This window comes from Camelus ferus, chromosome 22 (genome assembly GCF_009834535.1).
Source record: "Camelus ferus isolate YT-003-E chromosome 22, BCGSAC_Cfer_1.0, whole genome shotgun sequence".
Taxonomy (NCBI): Eukaryota; Metazoa; Chordata; class Mammalia; order Artiodactyla; family Camelidae; genus Camelus; species Camelus ferus.
Genome location: NC_045717.1, coordinates 20,282,263 through 20,306,592, shown reverse-complemented (window position 1 = coordinate 20,306,592; position 24,330 = coordinate 20,282,263). Strand labels below are relative to the sequence as shown.

Below are 24,330 nucleotides of genomic sequence, written 5' to 3'. Positions count from 1 at the left end.
AGCCACAGAAGTTCTGGTTCAGTAGGTCTGGGGTGAGGCTTGAAAATTTGCATCTATAAGTTCCCAGGTGATACTGATGGTGCTGGTGCAGGGATCAGTGAGGGAGCTGGAAAGGAACAGGAGAGACTAACAATGAAGGGTCTTACAGACCTTGGCAAGGAGTTTACAACATTTTATTCCAGGAGTAACAGAAAATGATTGAAAGGTTTTAAGCAAAGAAATCACAAATTTTGACTGCACTGAAAAGGTCAATCTGATTGCCTTATAAAGAGGGAAAACTGAATATTGAGAAGCCATTTAGGACACTCTTGCAAGAGCAAAATGTCTACATGAACTGTTTTTGAAGAATGGGGAAGGCAAATCATATAACTGAGGCATTGCTCTTCAGATAATTAACCACTTCGATATGAGATAAAAGGAAACGAGGATCTAAAATGAAAAAACTTAGGGGCCATGAGTGACCTGGAAGGGAGTAGGTCTCTCACTGAAAATCTGAACAGCTGTATGCAAGTGAATTTTGAGAGTGGGAACAAGAGAGTTAAGTAATATGCCTGCTAGCATGAAGACAAGGCACTTCCACCAGTTGGTGTCACCAGTCTATTTCTTTATTCTAATGAACAAGAGCCTCGGAATGTTCCTCGGTTCTTCAGAAACCTCCTCCTCCCAGAAGGGCAGGAATAACCTCGGTGTTAAACACTGAGGTCATCCCCATATTCAATGTCTTCAAAATCTAATGAATGGAATTGGCGGGGGGGTGAGAGTTGTGGGGGTGGGGTTGGTCAAACTTGTAACAAAATCAGGGGTGGGAAGGGTAAAATGGGAGCAAATACACTTGCAATACAAGATTAGTTGAATGTAAATGATTAAAACAATATGAAAATAATTTAATTTTTAAATGTTCCCAGATGACTAGAAAACAGGATAAGTTAGACTTACATTTCAGCTTATCATTACAGGGGAGCTTTTTCTAATCAGATTTCAGTGAGAGAACTACTCCCTTCATGCATGTTGTAGAAAACCTAGGATTAGTACTCAGGTATACAGGTTACATTATAAAAATTTCAGATTTAGAAATTCCTATATTCCTATATTTGCTTAAAGCTGATGCAATAAGAAAACAGGAGCTAGTAAATTCAACAGAACACACTGGAAATTAAACAATGTACACACCAAAAAGCAACATTCCTTTGGCCCTTTCCAAGGTTATTTGGCAATCCTTTAGGTCTGCATAAATGGACACACAATGTAATACTTTAGTAATACATAACATTTTCAGTAATATTAGTAATTTTAATGGGCAGTATCTCTTCTCACTACCTAATATGAATTAATCCTCTATCAAATGCATTTCTTGCTTTAGTATCTAAGTTTGTCATCAACGCAGGATATAGTTGTTTATCCTTAGTGGTAAAATGAAAAGTTATGAAGAGTTTTCTGAAAGCCAACATCTCTACCACAAAAGCGATGTATGTATGCTATCTCTATATATTAATGGATGCTATAGATTGAAGGAGACCAAGTATAAATTATCCCGACTGAGTAGTTAAGACCCAAGACCTTCAGGTCATCTTCGAATGAAAGATCTGACTTAGATCAGCAGTTCTCAACTTTGGCCACACAGTAAAACCACAAGAGTATTTTTAAAAACCTTCATGCTCTGGAAACAGCCAAATCTAATTAAATCAGAATCTCTGGCAGTGAGACCCAGTGTCTGCATTCTCAGATGATTTTCATAAAAACCAAGGTTAAGAAGCACTGATGTGCATCCTCACACATAACCTGCATATACAGATTTTAAAATTGAAATGAGTATGGAAAATAGACAAGAGCTGTTTTTAAAAGATGTAAAAATTAAAAATATGAAAAGAGAGTTATTCATCTTTCAAGGACTTTGGGCCACAAGTGATAAACTATTGAATCTCACAGATATAATAAGATTCAGTCACACAGTGATTATGATTTACAGAGGATCCCAGAACACCAACAAGCCCCATCAAAGATATACCGAAAGCATATAATAGATTTTATAATATTTATCATGCAGTGATTAAGATATACAAAGGATCCTAGAACTCTCCCCCAGTCCCACTTAAAAATTCCCAAACAAGTAATATTCAGGTGTTAAGCTACAAAAATGATGTGATGAGAGAGGTAGGATTCCCAGGTCTACTGCTGCATTTTCCAACCTAAACTGCAAACGGATGACAGGTACTGAGATTAGGTGGCTTTGCTGAGGAACCCCATCATGGCCCTTTTGACATCACTGTTCCTCAGACTGTAGATGAAGGGGTTCAGCATGGGGGTGACCACAGTGTACACCACGGAGGCCACTGCATCCTTCCTAGGAGAAAGTGAGACGGCTGAGCTGAGGTACACACAGAGTCCTGTTCCATAAAATAGGCAAACAATGGCCAGGTGAGAGCCACAAGTGGAGAAGGCTCTGTACCTCCCACCTGATGAGGGGAGTCTGAGAATGGAGGAAAGAATTTTATAGTAAGAGAATATGATTGCTGAAAAAGGGAGAAAACCAAAGATGGCAACAGCAAAATACCTGACTATGTTGTTGGTGAAAGTGTTAGAACAGGCAAGGTCGAGGAGCTGAGAAGGGTCACAGTAGAAATTAGACATTTCCAAATCCTTAAAGCAGGTGACCTGTAACACAAGCAAATTGTGCAGCTGGGAGTCCAAAAGGCTAATAAAAAAAGATACAAAAATGAAGAAGCGACAGAGGTAGGAGTTCATGATGACCAGGTAGTGCAGTGGATGACAGATGGCCACAAACCTGTCATAGGCCATCACGGTCAGAAGCATGTCATCCATACATACAAAAATGATAAAAATACACATCTGAGTCAGGCAACCTTCATAGGAGATGACTCTGCTGTGAGTTTGGATGTCCACAATCATCTTGGGGACGGTGGTGGAGATGAAACCGATGTCAGCCAAGGACAGGTTGGACAGGAAGAAGTACATGGGGGTGTGGAGGTGGGAGTCGGAGCTGACGGCCAGGATGATGAGCAGGTTCCCCAACATGATCCCCAGGTACATGGACAAGAACAGCCCGAAGAGGAAAGGCTGCAGTTCTGGATCATCTGAGAGTTCCATGAGGAAGAATTCTGAGACACTTGTTAGGTTTTCAGTTCTATGTAGCTTGGACACCATTTTTAAAAGACAAGATGATTGGGAAAAAAAGGAAATAAGCAAATGTCATGTAGCACTGTGTCCATATTGTGGATTCAAGCAATTCATTGCTAATGTCATACACTCAAGTATCTTTAGCAACATTTCTCAGTGTGACCAATTCTATCTACTGGAACTGTCTCCCCATTTGTTCCTATTTTTTTCACCTCTTTCTATACAAACTTACTTAAAGAAACTGGACAGAATGGTAAAAGAGGAACCCAAATATTAGAGACAATAAATCCATAATCACAATAATAGTAGCGCTATTTTAACTAGTAGCAGTCTTTAATTTTTTAAGGAACATCCGTTCTGTTTTCTGTAATCTCTGTACCCATATGCATTCCCACCAACCATGTGCAAATGCTCCCTTTTCTCCAATCCTCCACAGCACACGCTGCCTTTTGTTTTCCCGATGATAGGCATCCTAACAGATGGGAGGTGATGTTTGATTGGAGTTTTGACTTTCATTTCCTGATATGAATGGTTCCATTTTCATATACCTTATTTTCCTGATCATAAACCCTCTTATTTACAGTTGAGGAGTTTAGTACCAGAGGAGTTCCACAGCCACGTCAAGATCCAGCCTGCTTGTATCTAGTTAAGATTTTCACGTCAACTCTTCTGAATAAAGGAATTGCTATTTCATCACGTTTACTACCTGAAGGTAGTTCAGGTTCATTATGCTGGCAGGTCACACTATGATTTAATTGAGAAAAATTCAAAATAGAACAATGAAAAAACACATCTGGGCAGTTTCCTTATCTACACAATTGTGGTAAGAAATGACCTACCAAATAGGACTGTTGTAAGAAAGTTTTAAAAAATCGTTTCTATTGTTTTGACCAGTGGTTTTCATTTCCAGTTGATTCATAATTGAGTGTGCTTATTTTAAAATACACAGCTACCCCAGCCTCAGCCTGGAACCAGGTTTGGAATCTTTACATGTGAGTTCCTTGGGCACTCTAATGTGCAGCTTAGTAAACACTACCTTAGAATGTCACTCAACACGTAGAAAAATGCCATGAATATTACCTGTTATTACTCTCAATACCCACCATCTATTTTTAAATATAAACATTTAATAACGTTTGCTTCTGATCTCATGTTTTATGGAGATTTGGATAATTACCTATAAAATTTGGTTTTCTTTATATCTCAGCTCAATCTCACTCCTCTACAAACCTGTCCACCAACAATAACTGATATTATGAAGTTGATGGGTATATTTTTGTCACTGTTTACTTAATGTAAAATTGATCTACATATTCATAATCAGCTTTCATAAAATCTTACCTAAACAGAATACTACCCATATTGACTCTGAAACGTAAATGTTTACCATAATTTTAAAATTAACTCTCTTACTGAAGTATATGCAACTACTTCAAACATTTTATTGGTGCACATTATTATGTAAGGGAAGAGATAATTTATTCAGTCTATAAATTTATATGTATATATTTTAATATAAATGTAACAAATTTAAACATATATTTCATATGTGTTTAAAATATAATTTAATGTATTTTTATATATAAATATCTACATCACATTATGTATTTTTATATTTACATTATTTATATAAGTTTCTTCTTACAACAATCCTATGAAAATTCTTGTACCTCTCTCCATATCATACAAATGAGAACTCATATATAATATGTGAGTGGTGATTAGCTGTTCAGTTCTAATAATTGGTGCATTTTCAGTTTTACTAATATTAATTGCCTGTATCTGTTTCAGTACAAATCATTTTCTGTCAACTACATTCTCTTTTAAAAAGACATCTTTTGAAAATATCCTCAAAGTCTGTCTTGTGATAATTTCATGATATCTGCACCTGACATTTTCATCTTGTACAGGAAATATTTTCAACCTTAGATTTCAAAACTGGACTGCAAAACATAACTATTCATAGAAAACCCTACAGTCCACTATGTTAGTACCATTATGGCCCCTGTGAACTACTGCCTCATTCCCATAATTTACAGGTGACCTCACTGAAGCAAAAGAGGATGAATCAATTCTTCTACCGTCACTTCATATCTGGGACTAAAGTCGGTTTGAATAGAACCACTTGTTAGTCTGCAGGGGAGGGGACTGAGAACTGGTGCAGGAAGAAGCAGATCAGTGTTTCAGTCCTGGACCTTCACCTTCTGTATGCGAAGGGCGTGTAAATCTCTCCACCTCTCTGTGTTTCTGTTCCTTCCTGAAAATAAAGAGTCTAATACCCACATCTAGAAAATGTGTGGTGCCTAAGGGAGGTTTGGAACCTAAAAATATTTAGTCATTTTTTATAAAGAATTTCAATCATTATTGGGATAGCATGATTAGTCATAAAATATGATATCAAAAATTTAATGACATTCCATGGGCTTTATAGCAGAGAGAGATCAAAGCCTCTTCTGTCTCAGGAGACTGGAATGGAGTGACATGAAGTCCTAAAATGTGTCTCAGCACATGCAGTAAGACGTACCATCTCTTTTCTCTTTTATTTCCCCATATTAAAAAAATCTCTACAGTGGCATTTCAATCATTAAATGCTGCACATGCTATTAAATGGGAAATAATATGTCCCATGGAAAGCCCAAGAGACAGACACAAATAAGCACTATTTTATCTTGTTTCTAGCTCTATGGGACATTCCTGAAAAACACGAAGACACTGGCATGAACAGTCCGCTGGGTAGAAGCGGTATTGCCCACACAGTGTTTCTGTGAAAAATGTAAGGGTTTATTCAATATTTAACTGGGTTTTTTTTAAATTCTTGGTGCCTCTTCTGTGCCAATAGAGCACAGGCTCTTGGGAATCAGAAATAAGTGAGCCTTGGGCATTTCTCTTCATATGAAGAATGTACTTGTATAAACAATAATAAAATGGCCTGTCAGCGATGTAGGGAAACCATAACATCAGGTTACTAGAAATGTAAGTCAAATGACATGAGAATCAGCATTATCATTATTAGTAACAAAATTCTTGAATGTCTATGCCCTCTCATTATGCATCCATCATATAGTCATTGCATAGAAGGCATCCATTATTTGTTCGGTCCTAATTCAGTGAGGGATATCAACTAGGAATCAACTCAATTGACAATGTAAAGTCTCAGAAATACTAAGGAAATTCCCCAAACACACTAAGGAGAAGTGGAGCACACAAGATTCAAAATTAACTTGTCAGTCTCAGAGTCCCACATACTAAATTTCATTGTTTCCAGACTTCTGGAAAGTTGTAAGCAAAGGTACAGAGGTCTAACCACATATACATCTGAGGCACTTTTTTTTTAATGTTTTCATTTTTCTGAGTAGGAATGGACCCCCAGACTCTGACTTTGCATCTCCTTTTGTGATTGAGTAGGCTGGCTATAAGTATAAAGGAAGAAATGAACAGTTGAAGTGAGATCCAAGAGCAGGGTCAATGGAGAGATCAACCCTAAATTATCACGTGTTGCTTTTTTATGACCTTTGCTTGTGATCTCAGCCACCCTTCCTCGAGTCCATGCAGCAAGCACTACCTACTACCCTCCTTTGTGGTCCTCCAGAAAACTCCAAAGGGAAGGGCATAGTGATCAGGAGTCTCTGGCTGGCCTGACTTGGCAGTGACATGACTGGTTGGCAGGGGTAAGACTGCCCAGATGCCCTATGTCTGGAGTCAGTCTATCCAGACTGACTGGCTTCAACCCAGGCTTCAACCCTCTCTAACTCATGACCTGGTACATGTTACATAAAATGCTGTGCTTTCCTCTTATTAAAAGAATAATAATCTCTCCTTATAATTTAGGAGAGATTATGCAGATGAAATCAAACAAGATACATAAAACACATACTTGAGAGCTTGGCACTTAGGAAGCCCTCAGTAACATTCCATGATGTTATAGTTAATGCCATCCTCCTCGACTTCATACTCATCATCACTTTCAGGATCATTTGAAGTGCTTAGAGGGAAATTTAGAGAGACCCATTTGCTGCTATGGTTGCCAGCCAGAGCCAGAACTAGTGGGGGTGGAATCACAGTTCTGAATGTGGGTTCTCACATCCCCAGCCACAACCAAGAACATCAACTTCAGAGGGCTTTGTTACAAAATTTTATACAATAGTGCCCTCCCCCCTGTCTGTCTCAACCATCAGGTTAGTCTCGTTGAGGAGAAAATAATTAACTCAACAGTCCCACTCTCAATCACTGTCTCATATCAACACTTACTGGGCTGGTCTGCATCCCTGCTGTAGCACAACCAAAGAGTGCAGATTCACTGCCCCTCTCCTGCCTGGTGTGTGATGAAGTCTCAGGGTCCCTCCTCAGAACTGGCACAGAGACAGACTCAGGCTGAGACCTTCCAACAGAGTTTCTTATAGAGGGTGGGGACACAAACATGGAGCCATGCTCTTAGAAGTGGCACACTAAAAGGCTGGAGGCACCATCCAATTATTTACAATGGTGTGACCTTAGGGCTCAATGCACAAAGCTCATAATTAGCCAGTTGGTCCGTGCTGTCCCAATCTCTGGAGACTTGCTAATATTAATAGGAGGAGGAAGAAAAGAAAAGTAAATGTCCCTGGATGGTTCTGAGTGCCTCCTCTCCTCAGGAGGCTGCTCAGCTATACTCTCTGCTTCTTACTTCCAGGTTGTAGGAAGTAAAATTCAGGCTTTAAAAATGTAACCACTCCATGTATGATTTTGACACCTATAAATCCATTGGATTAATCATGAAATCTAAGTGGCATTAGGTCTTCTATACCAAGGCTATGATACTCTCTATTTTCTCAATTAATATTTGTAAGAATAACTTCTTATTTTAATTTCCTTCATCTTTGTTTGGGTTGGCATTTCATATGGTGGAGATTTAGAAAACTATTTTTTTTATTGAAGTATAATTGATTTACAATGTTGTGTTAGTTTCTGGTGTACAGAATAGAGATTCAGCTATACACATATGTATTCCTTTTGATATTCTTTCTCATTATAGGTCATTGCAAGATGTTGAATATAGTTCCCTATGCTAAACAGTAGGACCTTGTTGTTTATCTATTTTATATATAGTAGTTTGTATCTGCTAATCCCAGACTCCTAATTTATCCCACCCCACCCCTACTTTGGTAATCATAAATTTGTTTTCTATGTCTGTGAGTCTATTTAGAAAACTATTGATTTTTACATATTTATATGGTAACTGATACTTTACTTAAGTATTTCAGAGGGCCTCCCAGAAGTTTGCAGTCAAGGTGTCTCCAGGGCTAGTCATCTCAAGGTCTGATTAGTGGAAGACCACTCCCAATCTCACTCACAAAGCTGTTGGTAGGATTCACATGTACCCAGGACACTGTCCAAAGAATTCCTCAGTTCTTTGATGCATGAGCCCCTGCTGGGGCAGCTCACAGCATGGAACTGGGTTCTATCAACATGAGCAAGGAGAGAGCAAGAGAAAGTCAAAAAAGGAAAACTAGATTTTTTTAAAGTCTTTTCTCAGAAGTGACTACCCAACATTTCTTCCGCATTCGCATTGTTGGAAGGGAGTCCCTAGGTATACTGTACAGTCAACGGGAGCATGAACACCAGGAGTTAGTATTATTGTGAACATCTCAGATACTGCCCACCACACAGGCCTCATCCCCTATAAGGACTCTGCTTGAAGCACTTCAAGACTCGTCACGTCTACCTGCTTTCCAGCATAGTACCAAATTCAACTCACTGCCATGATCTCAATAAAAAGTTCTCTGGTGACAAACTAGAAATGGGGAGAACTTCCTCTCCACTGGGTACTTCTGTAGACCCTCCTCTACTGCTTCTGGTTATGCAGTCTCAGGTAGAAACCCTGGTTCTGACACCCTAGGAGAGCTCCTCCATCAACATTAGGCCAATTTGCAGCCATTCCAATACCAAAATGAACAGATGTCCCCAATGTTTCTGTTTTCTGCTAACTAGAGAGGAATCAATTCACCCCAGAATATGCTTCCTTTATATTTCTTTGTGTTTTCAGCTCTTGAAGACCATTTAAATTTGTCTAATCTATTTTTTTTCTGGTGGATAGAGTGGGATGTATGTGGAGAGTTGTGTGATGTAACCATCTAAATCCTATCCACTGCAGCCTTCTTGACAGAGATCTCTCTCTTGAGGAATGCAGATATTGGTCTGTCATTAAGTGATATGAAGAAACCTTAAATGTATATCAAATCAAATTGGATATGGAAGAAAGAATGTTATTTGCCTGTGTGGATATAAGTGACAAAGGGTATTTTTAGGGGAGAACACATGGCAGATATGCAGAGGTGGATGTGTGAGGGAGAGACTGGGTGTTGAGGCAATCCCACTTCTGGGTATTGTCCAAATGAGATAACATAACTATCTCAAAGAGATAAGTCAGTTAGCAAGTTCATTACAGCATCATTCACAATAGCAAAAAATGGAAACAACCTAGTGTCCATTGATGAAAGGATAAAGAAAATGTGACATACCAGTAGTACACACAATGGAATATTATACAGCCAGGAGAAAGATGGAAATCCTGCCACTCACTACAATATGAATAAAACCTGAGGGCCTTATGCTAAGTGAAATAAGTCAGACAGAGAAAGATAACTGATGTATGATCTCCCTTTTGTGGATTCTAAAAATATTGAACTCATAAAAATAGAGAGTAGAATGGCAGTTGTCTGGGGCTGAGAAGTGTTAGAAATAGGAGATACTGGTTTGAATTATAAGAGGAATCAGTTACAGAGATCTCATGTACATCATGGTGACAGTGGGTAACACTATGGTGTTGTGTACTTGAAAGTTGCTATGAGAGAAGAGTTAGAGTTCTCACCCTAAAACAACAACAAATATGAAGTATGTGATGTAAAGGGTGTGATAATTAATCTTATATTAGTAAATATTTTGCAAAAGATATATGTATGAAAACATCATATTGTACACGTTAAGCTTACACAATGTTATAGTCAATTATGTCACAATAATATTAGAATAAAAAAGCAACAAAAACAGTGCTCGATTTTTATTTACAAATGAGGTGCATGTACCTCCAGAATAAGGTCTGTTCTATTCACCACTGTTCCAGAAGTACTAATAGGATGGGCTTTAATAGCCAGAAAAGAGACATGAAATAATTTGATCAGAAAAAGCTGCCCTGTATGACAAGTCGAAATGTAGGTATAACTTATCCCATTTTCTAGTCATCTGAGAATATTTTTAAATTAAGTATTTCTCATACTGTTTTTAATCATTAAAATTCAACCCAATTTATGTTGCAAGTGTATTTACTCCCCTGTTTACCAATTGTGAACATTATGGAAAGGCATTTCATAAATGTTGTTGCAAATCTAGTATGCGGGTGTTTTTATTACAGTATTTTCAGACTTAAAAAATACTATATTCATTTGCTTTGAGAATTTTAAGATGGTGTAATAAGAAAACAGGAGGTTGTAAATTTAACAGAACAAAAACTGGAAATTTAACCTCACACACACAAAAGCAACATTCCTTTGGCTCATTTCAAGGCTCTTGGCTATTGTTTAGGTTTGCATAAGTGGATACGCAGGTATAATATTTTAGTAATTTTCATTGGGCAACATCTCTTCCCACTGACTAAATGAATTCTTCCTCTGCCAAGTGCATTCCCATTTTTTTTTTAAAGGAGGTACTGGGGATTGAACTCAGGATCTTGTCCATGCTAAGCATGTGCTCTACCACTGAGCTGTTTCCCTTCTCTCAAGTGCATTCCTTGTCAATATCAAAGTTTCTCATCAATGCATTTGGTAGGTGATTTTCCTTAGTGGTAAAATGTAAAGCAAATTAAATGAGTTGTGGAAAGCATTCAGAGAACTAAGATTACTACCCCCAAAACAATGTGTGACATCTCTAAAGAGTATAGATACCTTTTGTAAGTAGATATCTTACAAAACTCAAAAGGAGCCCAAAGACTGAGTTATTGTGACAAAAGACAGGGAAGCATGGTAACCCAGTGAAGTCCTAACCAGGCTGTTAACTAGCAAAAGGAAAGAGCTCCCTTTAGCTGACAACATGGTTCTTTGAAATCCTAAAGTAATATAAAAGTGGATACATTTATTGTGATGACTTGAGTGACAATGACGCTCAGGCAAACGGCAATTGGAAATACGGTATCATCGCCTATTCTACAATTGTATACCCATGACTAAGACATATCTTTGACAACCACTTTATTCCCTGTGTACATTTTGCAATCTTCCAGTCACAGACACCTCACAACAGACTTTTATACTACATGCTACAATATCAGTCAGGGTTCAATCAAGAAAAGAGAAACCAAATAATCATTGTAATGAAGAAAATTCAATGTGGGGAATTGGTTAAACAGTTTTTTGAAAGACTGAAAGGCAAAAAAGATCTAAGTGGTTACCTAAACAAAGAAGAAGCTGTACACCAGTCTTGAGGGGATAAAAGGAACAGCTGAGTTTTAGGACATAGAGACTTTTACTGACCACTGTTGAACAGGATGATGGAACACAAGATGGAAAACAGAGCAGTGATTTCAAGAACTCCACTCCAAAGCAAAGTAAAGAAGTATGAGTTTGGAGCAGAGAAAAGAACTTCATAACCAATCACATAGACTCAGCTCTATGGTGTAGAGAGAGAAGATATTTGAAGAAACATCAGGAATAATGAGGAAAATGCATTGCCTGTTGCAACAGGAGGCTATTCATATCTTCCCTCTTTGAGGTCTCATCTCTTAGGATCTTTGGCATTTGTCCATGAGCAGTTAGGACCCAAAGGCATACAAGTCATCTTTGAATAAAAGATCTGACTTAGATAAGTAGGTCTCGACCTTGGCCACACACGAGATTTATCTGAGTGCTTTAAAAAATCCTCATGCTCAGGGCACACCCAAGTCCAATTAAATCAGAATCTCTGGTTGTGAGACACAGATGTCAGTATTTTTAAGCTTCCCAAATGACTTCAATAAAAGCCAAGGCTGAGAAGCAGTGACATGCATCCTCACACATAACCTGCATATACCAATTTGATAAATAGAAATTAGCACGGAGAATACACAAGAGCTATAGAAAAGATATACATTTTAAATATACTAAAAGAGAGTTGTTCATCTTTACAGGATGCTTGGGCCACCAATGATAAAGTATAGAATTTCCATGGGTGTAATACGATTCAGCCATGGAGTGATTATGATATACAAAGGATCCTGGAACTCTGCCCCAGCCCTGCCAGTCTCATTAAAGAAACACCAAAGGCAGCAATATTCAGGTGTTAAGCAAGGAGAAGAGTGAATGCTATCGAGCTACAAAAAATGATGTGATGAGAGAGGTAGGATTCCCAGGTCTACGGCTGCATTTTCCAACCTAAACTACAAACGGAAGACAGGTACTGAGATTAGATGGCTTTGCTGAGGAACCTCCTCATGGCCCTTTTGATGTCACTGTTCCTCAGACTGTAGATGAAGGGGTTCAGCATGGGAGTGACCACAGTGTACACCACGGAGGCCACTGCATCCTTCCTGGGAGAAAGCAAGACGGCTGAGCTGAGGTACACACCGAGTCCTGTTCCATAAAATAAGCAAACAACGGCCAGGTGAGAGCCACAGGTGGAGAAGGCTCTGTACCTCCCACCTGATGAGGGGAGTCTGAGAACGGAGGAAACAATTTTATAGTAAGAGAAAAGGATGCCTGCGATAGGGAGAAAACCAGAGATGGCACCAACAAAATACATGACTATGTTATTGGTGAAAGGGTCAGAACAGGCAAGGCTGAGGAGCTGAGAAGGGTCACAGAAGAAATGAGAAATTTCCACATCTTTGAAGTAGGTAAGTTTTAATACCACTGAATTGTGCATCTGGGAGACCAAAAGGCTGAGGGAAAGTGATATCAAAACCAACAAGCCACAGAGACGTGGGTTCATAATGACCAAGTAGTGCAGGGGATGACAGATGGCCACAAACCGGTCATAGGCCATCACAGCCAGGAGGAGACTATCCAGACATCCAAAAAGCATAAAAAAAGACATCTGAGTCAGGCACCCTGCATAGGAGATGACTCTGCTGTGCGTTTGGATGTCCACAATCATCTTGGGGACGGTGGTGGAGGTGAAGCCGATGTCAGCCAAGGACAGATTGGAGAGGAAGAAGTACATGGGGGTGTGGAGGTGGGAGTCACAGGTGACAGCCAGGATGATGAGCAGGTTCCCCAACACGGTGACCAGGTACATGGACAGGAACAGGACAAAGAGGAAGGGCTGCAGTTCTGGATCATCTGAGAGTCCCACGAGGAAGAATTCTGAGACACGTGTTAGATTTTGTTGTTCTGTGTAGCTTGGACATCTTTTGAAAAAGAAAAGAGGTTTGGAAGAAAGTATATAAGTAACTGGGCACACAGCACTGTGTCCAAGTTTTGGATTCAAGTGTTTCACAAGCAAAGTATTCACATTTGGGGTCATATACCCCGGTACCTTCAGCAGTATTTCTCAGTGCCTCAAATTCAGTTTTCTTAGAACTGTTTCCTCATTGGTTTCTATGTTACTTACCTCTTTCTATACACTGGCCTGAATATTGTTAGGGGAGCAAGGTAATATACAGATAACAAATCCATAATCATAGTAAAATACAGTCTACTCTTTAAATGAAATATTGAATAAAATACATACTTCTCCCTTTAAGAAAAAAATCATTCGGATTAAAATACTTAGAAGCAGCCTCATTTGATTCTGATACAGTGCAAGAAATTCCTTCAATTTAGAATATTGATAAACTGTATAATAGCTAGCAGTACACATCCGGATTCTAAAGTCAAATGTTCATAATTAGAAAGATTTTTTATGTGCCAGCTATCTTCACAGGTTTTCTTATTCTCTAGTTTTCTGACTTCCCTCCTCTATAGAAATACATGCTTACTCAAATATGTGGGTTGTCTTTTAAAAGTCTTTTCAAGGGAATCCTGTGCACTGTTGGTGAAAATGTAAATTGGTGCAGCCACTATGGAAAACTGTACGGAGGTTCCTCAAAAAATTAAAAACAGAACTACCATAGGATACAGCAATTCCACTTCTGGGTATTTGTCTTAAGGAAATGAACTCAAGAAGTTATATGCACACCCATGTTCACTGTAGCATTATTTACAATAGCCAAGACATGGAAACAACCTAAGTATCCATCGATGGATGAATGGATGAAGAAAATGTGATATATATACAATGGGATAGTATTCATCCATAGGAAAGAAGGAAATCTTGTCATTTGCAACATGAATGGACCTTGAGGGCATTAGGCTAAGCCACACAGAGAAAGACAAGTAATGTCATCTCACTTATATGAGGAATCTTAAAAAAAAAAAAAACCAAACTTACAGAAAAAGAGATCAGATTTGTGATTATCAAAGGCTGGGGGTTGGGGTGGAAAGTGGAGAAACTGGTTGAAGGTGGCCAAAAGGTACACACTTCAGCTATAAGGTAAATAAGTATTAGGGATGCAATGTACAACATGACCATAGTTAACACTGCTCTGTGGTATACTTGAAAGTTGTTAAGAGAGTATATCCTGACTCCTCATCATAAGGAAAAAGTATTTCCTTCTTTTTTTTCTATCTATATGCGATGATGGATGTTAACTTATTGTGGTAATCATTTCACTGTATATAAGTCAAGTCATGCTGTACACCTTAAACTTGTACAGTGCAATATGTTAATTACATCTCAAAAATTGGGGAGGGGGAAATTCTTTTCAAATGTAACTCCTAACCTTAGCCTTAGTAGACTTCAAATTTCAATAAATACGTGTTGGTAAATGCACAAAATTATACAGCATCATTGACTCCACAGATGGCATTAGTGCACAGTGCACTCCTCAATATTAAACAATAACTAACTTTTTAGAAATACTTCCTTCCTATTTGTCATCTTATGCAGGACGTATATCAACCCTGTGCAATCTCAGGGAAACACCTGGTATTTGGCACTGGTCTTTGTTTCTTTGGTCTCCACTTTGTAGTGGCTTGGGTCAAAGTGCTTACATGTATTTCTAATCCTAAACATTTGGAAGTGCTGTGTCTTCCTCAAATTCAACTCATTTATTTACAATTGAGGAATTTAGGACCATAGGATGCCACCAAATCAGGTCTGAAACCCAGTCTTCTTTTGCCAACTTAACTTCAATCTTTACTGAAACAGGGAGGATTCTCTTCAAATCAATTCTCCTTTGAATTAATTCTAAAATGCAGTTCTCTTAAATCAACTCCCTGAAGGTAACTCTGATCTTCATTTCCCTTGACAGGTCACACTATGATTTAATTTGGGGGAAAATGCAAAAGAGAAAAGAACAGAGAGACTAATATAACAAACGTCTAGGGAGTTTCCACATCAGTAAAATGGAGATAATAACTGAACTTACCTTACTGGGTTAAGACACAAAGTGCTCAGACCCATGGTTCTGAATCCTAGTTGATTATTATATTTACCTGTGAACATTGTAAAATGTGCTGATGCCCTGGCCACAGCCTAGAACCAGTTAAGTGATAATTCCACATGAGCGAGATTGTTAGAGTTCTTAAGGTACAGCCATGGTCAAGAACGCCACCATAGAATATTGCCACACACTTAGAAAATGTTCAATTAATGTTGCCTATTATTACTATCATTAATATCCAATACCTACATTAAAAACATAAGCATAAGCATTTAATGGTATTTGCTTCAAAACTCATATTTCATAGAGATTAGAAAAAATTATCAATAAAATTTGTTTTCTTTAAACCCTTGTATTATCTCATTGCCCTGCAGGCCTGTCCCCCAAGGCAACCACTGTCATGAATTTGGTGGGTATATTTTCTGTTAGTGTTTCCGTAATGCTAGTATATATTTATGTATTTATAAAGTTTTGAAATTTTATGTAAATAGTACATGACTACACATATAACATCTAAAATATTCTTGTGTACAACACTGTGTTTACATCTTTCTGTGAAGTGCATACATCTAGATAGGATACTTTAACTGCATAGCAGTACTTGAGGAATAAACTTTGTTTAATTTACCAATTCCTTATTTTGACAATCCTATAAAAATTCTTTTGCCTCTCTCCATATCATACAAGTGAGAATTTCTTTATGATATGTGCATGTTCAATTTTACTGCTTGCTGTCTACATTTGTTTCCCTAACAGAAAAATTAGTTGCTACCAATTACATGCTATTATTAAAGTACAGAATAAGAAGTATTACTGAAGTACCTAATAATAGTCATTCCATGATAACTCTGTATGAAATCCTGAATCTTACATAGGGAATAGTATTTCCATGTCTCAGATTTTCAAACTGGACTATGAAGTGCGTTACTATTCACAGAAAATTCTACGGTCCACCATGTTAGTGACACTAGTGCCCCTGAGACTGCTGGTTCATTATCCTAATCCACAGATGTGTGTATAAATCCCTCAACCTCTCTGTGCTCATGTTCCTTATCTGGAAATTGGGAGGATAACAGTCATCTCCAGTGATCTGTAGCATGTGGGGGGAGTGGAACTTAATAAATAGTTGGTCATTGCTTTGTAAACAGAATTTGCATTGTTAGTGAAACAGTGGGTTTACTGATGAAATGCAATCTTAAGAAAGTTTTAGTAACTTTTTATGTAATTATAGGGCACAGAATCTGAAGGCTCTTTGGTCTCAGGGCATGGGACAGAATGACTTGAAATCCTAAAATGTGTCTCAGCCCACACAATAAAATTTACCTCCTCGTTCTGCCTCCTCCTTTTTCATATTTATGAAAATCCTTGTGATAGTTTTTTTAATAATTGAATGTGGTAGATGGTATTAAGTGGAAAATAACAGACCCACTCAAAGTTTATGACACACACACACAAGTGTTATTTTATCTTGTCTCTCGTCCTGTGGGACATCACACAGGCACAGGCAGGAAAGCAACAGTGTACAAGACATATGACTATGCTGTTTCTGGGAACCAAAGAAGGACCTATTCAGTATTTGCCATATTTGGGAGGGTTTTGTTGGTGTTGGTGGTGTTGTCGTTATTGTTGCCTACTTTATGCCAAAGATGATATAAGCTCTGGAGAATCAGAAATGAATGTAACTCAGTCATTTCCTTCCAAATACTCATTACGTACTTGCCCAGGGACAAAAATAAAATGTTTTGTCAGGTATCCATTAAAAACCAAACTGTCAGGTCATGGGATATTTTGGTCAAATGGTATGAATTTTAGTGTTATCAAAATTAATAATATCAATTTTTTACCCTTGTACACATCCATCACATAATTAATCACACAGGTAGTATCATTATCTATTTAGTCCTTACTCAGTGGAGTGGTATCGACTAAGAATCAACTCATATGTCAATGTTGAGGTTCAGAGACACTAACAACTTGCTCCATGTCGTTAGGTAATAAGGACAGCAGACAGGACTTAAAAGTGTATCATGGATCTCTGAGGCACATGCAGTTAAATTCTTCACTCTAATAAAATGCAGGAAGTTTAAAGCAGAGATCCACTGGTCTTAACAATGACACATCTACTGTACATCTTTTCATAGTTTCTGGTTTCCTGAGTATGGATGGAACCTGAGACATTGAAGTTATGTCTCTGTTTGAAACGGAAAAGGCTAAATTACAAGAATGGAGGAGGAAGTGGACAGCTGAGGCAAAATCCAGGAGCAGGGGCAAGAGAGGGATCTTCCCTAAATTGTTATGAGCCAGCTCTTTCTGTGATCCCTGCCTATGAGCTCAGTCATCCTTCCTATGGTTGATGTAGCCAGTGCCACCCACAGCTTTCCAATGTGGTCTACCAGTAACCTCCAAAAAAAAAAAGATCACAGTGAGCAGAGGGTGTCTGCATGGAATGGCCAGAGAAGTGAAATGATTGAGTGGGTTGGCAAAGGGAAAATATTGGCCAGGTGCCCTGAGTCTAGAGTCAGATGGTTTGATTCAAATGGCTTCATCCCATTCCATCTCATGATCTGGTACAAGTTACACTAAAAGGTTAAAATCCTCTTCTCATCTGTAAAATAACAGTAATCTGTATACATACATCTTTGGGGTGACTATGCAGATGAAAAGAAATAAGTACACAGAGCACTTTCTCTCTCTCTCTAAGAAATGCAATGTATTTATTTAGGTGGAGGTACTGGGGACTGAACCCAGGACCTCAGTCATGCTAAGCATGTGCTCTACCACAAGCTATGACCCTTCCTCCAGGAGCACTTAATTCAGAGCTTGGTACTTGGGAATCTTTAATAAAGGTTCATGATACACGTATATGGTCATCTGGTATCATCATCCACCTTCATGATCATTTTGGAATGCTTACGGCACAGTTTAGAGGGACTCTTCCTGCTCTGGTGAGAGAGATGCCAACGGGAGCTAGAACCAGTGTGGGAGGAAAACAGAAATCCAAATAAGAGTCCTAGGATCCCCATCAGAACCAACAACAGGAAATTCATAGACCTCTGAGCTGAAACTACATATTGGTGTCCTCTCATCTGACTGCTCCAACTGTCCTGCTTACCCTGATGATGAAGAAACAATGCTCCCCCAGTCCCTCCTCTATGTAGTATCTCCAATAGTACTCACTGTACTGCACTCCCTTTATGCTGGGGCGTGACAAAAGAATGACGATCCACTGCTCTTCCCATGCCTGGTAAGTGATGAAGGTTCAGGCTCCGTTCTCGGGACTGGCAGGAAGACAGTCAGGAATGGACCCCTTGATGCACACAGTGACTCTGGGAAGAGAAGACAGACACACATACAGATCCAACTATACTGAGACCAGCAAACTGAAAGGTTGCAGGGCACAGGCTGATTATTTACAGTTGTGTGGGCTTGAGAGCTCAATGCACAGAGCTCATAATTAGCCAAGTTGGTCCATATTATCCCAGTCTCTAAGGATTTGTCAATATTAATGCTACAGGATTATAGGAAAAGTAAATGTCCTTTGTACGGTTTGAGACCTTCCACTTCTCAGGAGGAATCTCATCTGTACTCCTCCTCTGACTTTTAAGCTTCATACATCTTAATTAAAAAATTCAGACTTTTTAAATTAACATACATCAACATGTGAGTTTATCATCATCAGATGCATTCAAATGACCAAGTAATTGATGGAGAATTAGGTCTTCTATATTAAGAATCTGATAATATTTCTATTTTCTTCAGTTAATATTTGTGTCTCTAAGGACAACTCTTTTTTTTCCTTCATTTGTGGAAAGAACACTTAACATGAGATCTATCCTTTTAATAAATTTTGAAGTGGTCATATACTATTGTTGACTATAGTTACAATGTTGTACAGCGGATTCCTAGAGCTTACTCATTTTGATTGACTGAAACTTAATGCCCTTTTATTAGTAACTCTCCATCTCACCCTCCTGCCTGCCCTGGCAGCCACCATTCCCCTCTACGATTTTATAAATTTGACTATTTTAGATCAATCATATAAGTAGAATCATGCCGTATTTGTCTTCTCTGTGATTGGCTTATTTCCCTTAGTGTAATGTCCTTAACATTCGCCCATGTGATTGCAAATGGCAGGATTTCCTTCTTTTTTCAGGCTGAATAGTATTCACATATCACACATGTGATACTGTATTTCACAGTTTATCCATTCATTTGTCAAAGAACATTTAGGTTGTTCCCAGATCTTGGCTATTGTGAATAGTTCTGCAATGAACATGCAAGTGCTAGTATCTCTTTGAGATCTTGATTTCAATTCTTTTGGGTAAATACCATGAAGTAGGATTGCTGGATCATATAGCAGTTCCATTTTTAATTTTCTAAAGAAACTCTGGGAAGAATTGCAATTCAAGTTCAAAGGCAGTCTACTGGCAGGATTCATTCATTCTCCAGGAAGTCAGTCTTTGCTCAATTAAGGCATTCAACTGATTGGATGAGGCCCACTCTCTTTGAGTAAACTGCTCTACTCAAAGTCCAGTGATCTAATCATTAATCTCAGTCAAAAAACACTTTCACTGAAACATCTAGAATAATGTTTGACCAAATATCTGGGCACCATGACCCAGCCAAGTTGACACATAAAATTAACTATCATAAGCAATTTGAAGAACATCTCATGTATAGCCAAATTGTCTTCTATAAAATTTGTGTATTTCTTTATTCAGTAAAAAAAAAAAAAAACTATCACAATTACCTTGGCAAATTCCTATTACTTTTCTAATGGGAAATTCCAAAATTCCCTAAGTAATTCTGCTCATTACTTAGGTTTTCAGAAATGGAGACACAGCCTATTCATTATTCCAGAGTAGAAAAGACCCAAATTGTCTCATTACAGCTCATGAAAACCAAGAATTTAGTCATTTTTAAAGGGAAGTATCACTTCTCACTGGCTGGCATAGCTTCATCTTCTATAAAGAGCATTCCTTTCTCCAGTATCAAAGTTCCTGATCAGTGAAGTTGGTAGACAATGTAGCTTAGTAGCAAAAGGCCAAGTAAATTAACCTAGTTATTAGCCAAGTTTTCAGAAAGCCCCAGATCACTATCTTAGAAATGATGTGTGACGTCTCTAAAAGAAAGATGGATACTTGTAGCGTGAACAATACAGATCAGAGCCCAAAGGGAGATTTGTCAAGACAAGAGACAGGGAAGAGTGGCTTCAAAGTGAAGCCCTAAAGATACCATTACTAGTGAAAGGAAAGAGCTACCCTTTGCTGAAGTAACGTATAGAAGGCTGAGTTTGGAGCAAGGTGACAATATCTTATTAACCAGCAGGGATGACTAGTTGTATGGTATGGAAGGAGAATATATGTAAAGAAATATCAGGAAAGCTGGGGAAAATAACATTGCCTGTTGCTAGGGTGAACTTTTTTAGATCATCCCTCTTGTGAGCTAGTACGACTTTAAGAACTTCAACATCTGCTCATGAACAGTAAAGGGTCCAAATATACTTGTAATTTTTGAACAAAATATGATTGTATCAGTAGTTGCCAACTTTGACTAGACATGAAAAACAACTGGGATCATTTTAAAATCCTCATGCTAAGGCTACACTTCAGCCCAAATAAATTATAATCTGTGTTGAGAAACAGTCATCAATATTTTTAAAGATCCACCAGGTGACTCCATGTGAAGTCAAAGTTAAGGACCAGATACATGCATCCTTACAAATAACATGCATAAACAGATCAGAGAGATGCAAAAATTGTATGGACAATAAACATAAATTTTGGAAATGACTGAAGACTGTAATTGTAAAAAGAAAGGGAGAAAGAGAGAGAGAGAAAGAGAGAGCTGTGCATGCATCCAGGATGCCTGGGTCACAGATAACAAATAAAGAAAACTCTATCTATAGCTATAACATGATCCACTCATGCGGTGATTATAATGGGGATGGGATCCCACAATATTCCCTCAGTCCCATTAAAGATGTACAAAATGAAGCAACATATAGATACGAAACATTGGAAGTATTGAAAGGCACAAGAGCTACAAAAATTATGGAACCAAATAGGCAGAAATTTGAATTCCAACTGTTTGGTTTTAGTGGCTTTTCCAACCTACAGAGAAAAAGATGGCACAGGCATTGAGATTAGGCTGTTCTTCTAAGGAGCCTCTACATGGCCTTCTTGATGTCCCTGTCCCCAAGGCTGTAGATGAAGGGATATGGAGGGATTCAGCATGGGGACGACCACAGCGTACATCACTGGGGCCACTGTACCCTTCTTGGGGGATGAGGAGCCAGCCGAACTGAGATACGCCCTGAGGCCTGTGCCATAAAATAAGCAAACATCTGCTAGGTGAGAGCCACAGGTGGAGAAGGCTTTATACTTCCCACCTGAGGAGGGGACTCTCCAAATGGAGAAGGCAATTCACGTATAACAGAAGAGGATCCCTGTGAGTGGGACACCACCAAACATGGCACCAATAAAATAGATTAATATGTTATTGCTGGAATTTCATAACAGGCAAGACTGAACAGCTGAGAAGGATCACAGAAGAAATGAGGGATTTCTACATACATAAAGAAGGTAAGTTCTAATACCATCACACTATGCAGCTGGGAGACCAAAAGGCTGATAAAAAGTGATACCAAAACCAGCAGGCCACGGAGGTGGGGGTTCATGATGACCGGGTAGTGCAGGGGGTGACAGATGGCCACAAACTGGCCTATAGGCCAGTTTAGTAAATGCTCCATTAATGTTATGTATTATTATTAATACCCACACACCATATTAAAAATGTTAACATTTAGTAATATTTGTTTCAACTTATACATTACAGAGATTTAAAATATTAGCAAAAAATTTCAGTTATTTTGATATTTCTACATGATTCCATTCCCCTGCATATTTGTCCCACAAAGTCAACCACCATGAATTTGGTGAGTATGTTTTCCTGTTGTTAGGACTGATTTTGTATGAATAAACAGTCTTCCTGAAAACTTAGCTGAAAAGTATATGCTACAAATGTTGTCCCGGAAATGTTCTCATTAAAACCTTAAGTCCGTCTGTGAAGTGCTTACATCTAATTCAGCCACTTTAGCTGACGCATACTATTGCCAGAGGTATAGACTTCATTTTATTTTTTAATTCCTTATTATGACAATCCTATGCAAATTCTTTTACCTTTCCATATCGCACAATTGAGAATAACCATATGATAATATATATGAAGTATATAGTTGTTTGCTTTGTAAAAATCAGTGTATATTTAATTTTACTATTAGTTGCCTACATGTTTTCCCAATAAAACAATCAGATACAGATACAATCAACTACCTGCTCTTACTGCTGAGTTGCAGAATCAGGGCTGTCCCTGAAGTCTGTCTAGAAATAGTCATTCCATGATAGCTCACGTGAAATCTTCAATGTGCAGAAGAAATAATATTTGCATATCTCAGGTTTCCAAAGTGGAATGGAAAAAGCATCACACTACTCAGAGACCATACTATGAACCGAATAGTCATGCCAGCAAGACCCCTGTGAATCACTGGCCTGTTCTCCTAATTCAGAGATGACCTCACTGAGTCCCAAGAGAAGAAAGCAATGATTCTGCCTCTGTCTGTTCATCTGGGACAAAGAAGGCTTGAAAACATAAGTTCATGCAGCTCCAGTGGGAGTGACAGAAGTCCTGGGATGAGTCAGGAGATGAAAGTCTGAGTCCCACATGATGCACACACTAAATGTGAAGTGTGCATCAACATCTCAATCTCTTTCTGATGGCATTCCTTACCCAGATAGGGGGAGAATAACACCCTTAGAAGTTTGGCTCTTAATATTCAGTTATGGTGTTTTAATCAGGATTAAATTACTACTGCAGTATCAGGTTTGTTGATGAAATTTAATCTCAAATTGTATTTAATGACTTTCATTTCATGGGAAAGAGGTCAAAGCCTTTCTTATCCCAGGGAATGTGAGCAAAGAATGACTTGACATCCTAAATGTGAAATCCTAAAAGTGTCTCAGGCCATGATGTAAAGCAATTTGTCTTCCCCTTCCCTTTCACCTTCCTTAAAATTTTGTATTATCTAAAATTTCCGCTTTTTTGATAATTGAATAACATGTATCTTATAAAAGGAAAATAATAGGCTCATAGAAAGTCCACGGAATAGAAACATGCAAGCCCCATTGTATCGTGTCTCTAGTCTGAGGAGAAACTGCTGGAAGGGATGGAAGCACAGACAGAAAACACCCAGTGGGTAAAACCATGTTGCCTTCTCGATGTTCAACTTAACTAAGGGTCTATTTAAGTTTAACAGGTTTTTGTTGTTGTTGTTGTTGCCACCTAGTTTAGGCTCTGAGGAATCATAAATGAATGAGATTCAGTCTGTTTCCTCTTTTCCTGGAGGAAAGCACATTATTCAACCTTAAAAAAGAAGGAAATTCTGTCATATGCTACAACATGGATGAACCTTGAGGACATTATGCCTAGTGAAATAACTCACAAAAAGGCAAATACTGCATGATTCCCCTTACAGAAGGTAACTAAAGTAGTCAAACTCGCAGAAACAGAAAGTAGAATGATGGCTGCCAGAGGGTGAATGGAGGGGCTGGTGGGGAGCTGTTCAGCGGGTGTAGAGTTTCAGTCATGAAGGATGGGAGGGGTGGTTCCTGGGGATTTGTTGCACAACAACGTGCATGTGACATTGTACCGCACACTTGGAAATTTGGGGGAGGGTGAATTTTATGTTACGTGGGGATTTTTGCCACAAT

General features: G+C 38.5%; 2 protein-coding genes and 1 pseudogene across 2 annotated transcripts in view; all 3 read right to left on the bottom strand.

The window, feature by feature from the left end:
* Positions 1-1,813: 1,813 nt before the first annotated feature.
* Positions 1,814-3,644, bottom strand: LOC106728981 (olfactory receptor 7E24). Its single transcript, XM_014554825.2, has one exon. The coding sequence runs from the start codon at positions 3,160-3,162 to the stop codon at positions 2,218-2,220; it is 945 nt and encodes a 314-aa protein (XP_014410311.2). The 5' UTR covers positions 3,163-3,644; the 3' UTR covers positions 1,814-2,217.
* A 6,897-nt stretch (positions 3,645-10,541) lies between these two features.
* LOC106728977 (putative gustatory receptor clone PTE01) overlaps positions 10,542-24,330 on the bottom strand; it is a 22,504-nt gene continuing 8,715 nt past the window's right edge. The window contains exons 2-3 of the mRNA XM_014554774.2: positions 18,740-18,888; positions 10,542-13,486 (exon numbers count right to left, since the gene is read on the bottom strand). Of these exons, the coding sequence (XP_014410260.1) occupies positions 12,544-13,486; positions 18,740-18,801 (1,005 nt within the window). The 5' untranslated portion in view covers positions 18,802-18,888 and the 3' untranslated portion in view covers positions 10,542-12,543. The remainder of the gene's footprint in view (positions 13,487-18,739; positions 18,889-24,330) is intronic.
* LOC102518422 lies at positions 21,721-22,372 on the bottom strand (annotated as a pseudogene).

Coding starts and splice junctions, on each gene's coding strand:
- LOC106728981 (XM_014554825.2), bottom strand. CDS start 3,162: ATGGTGTCCAAGCTACATAGAACTGAAAACCTAACAAGTGTCTCAGAA.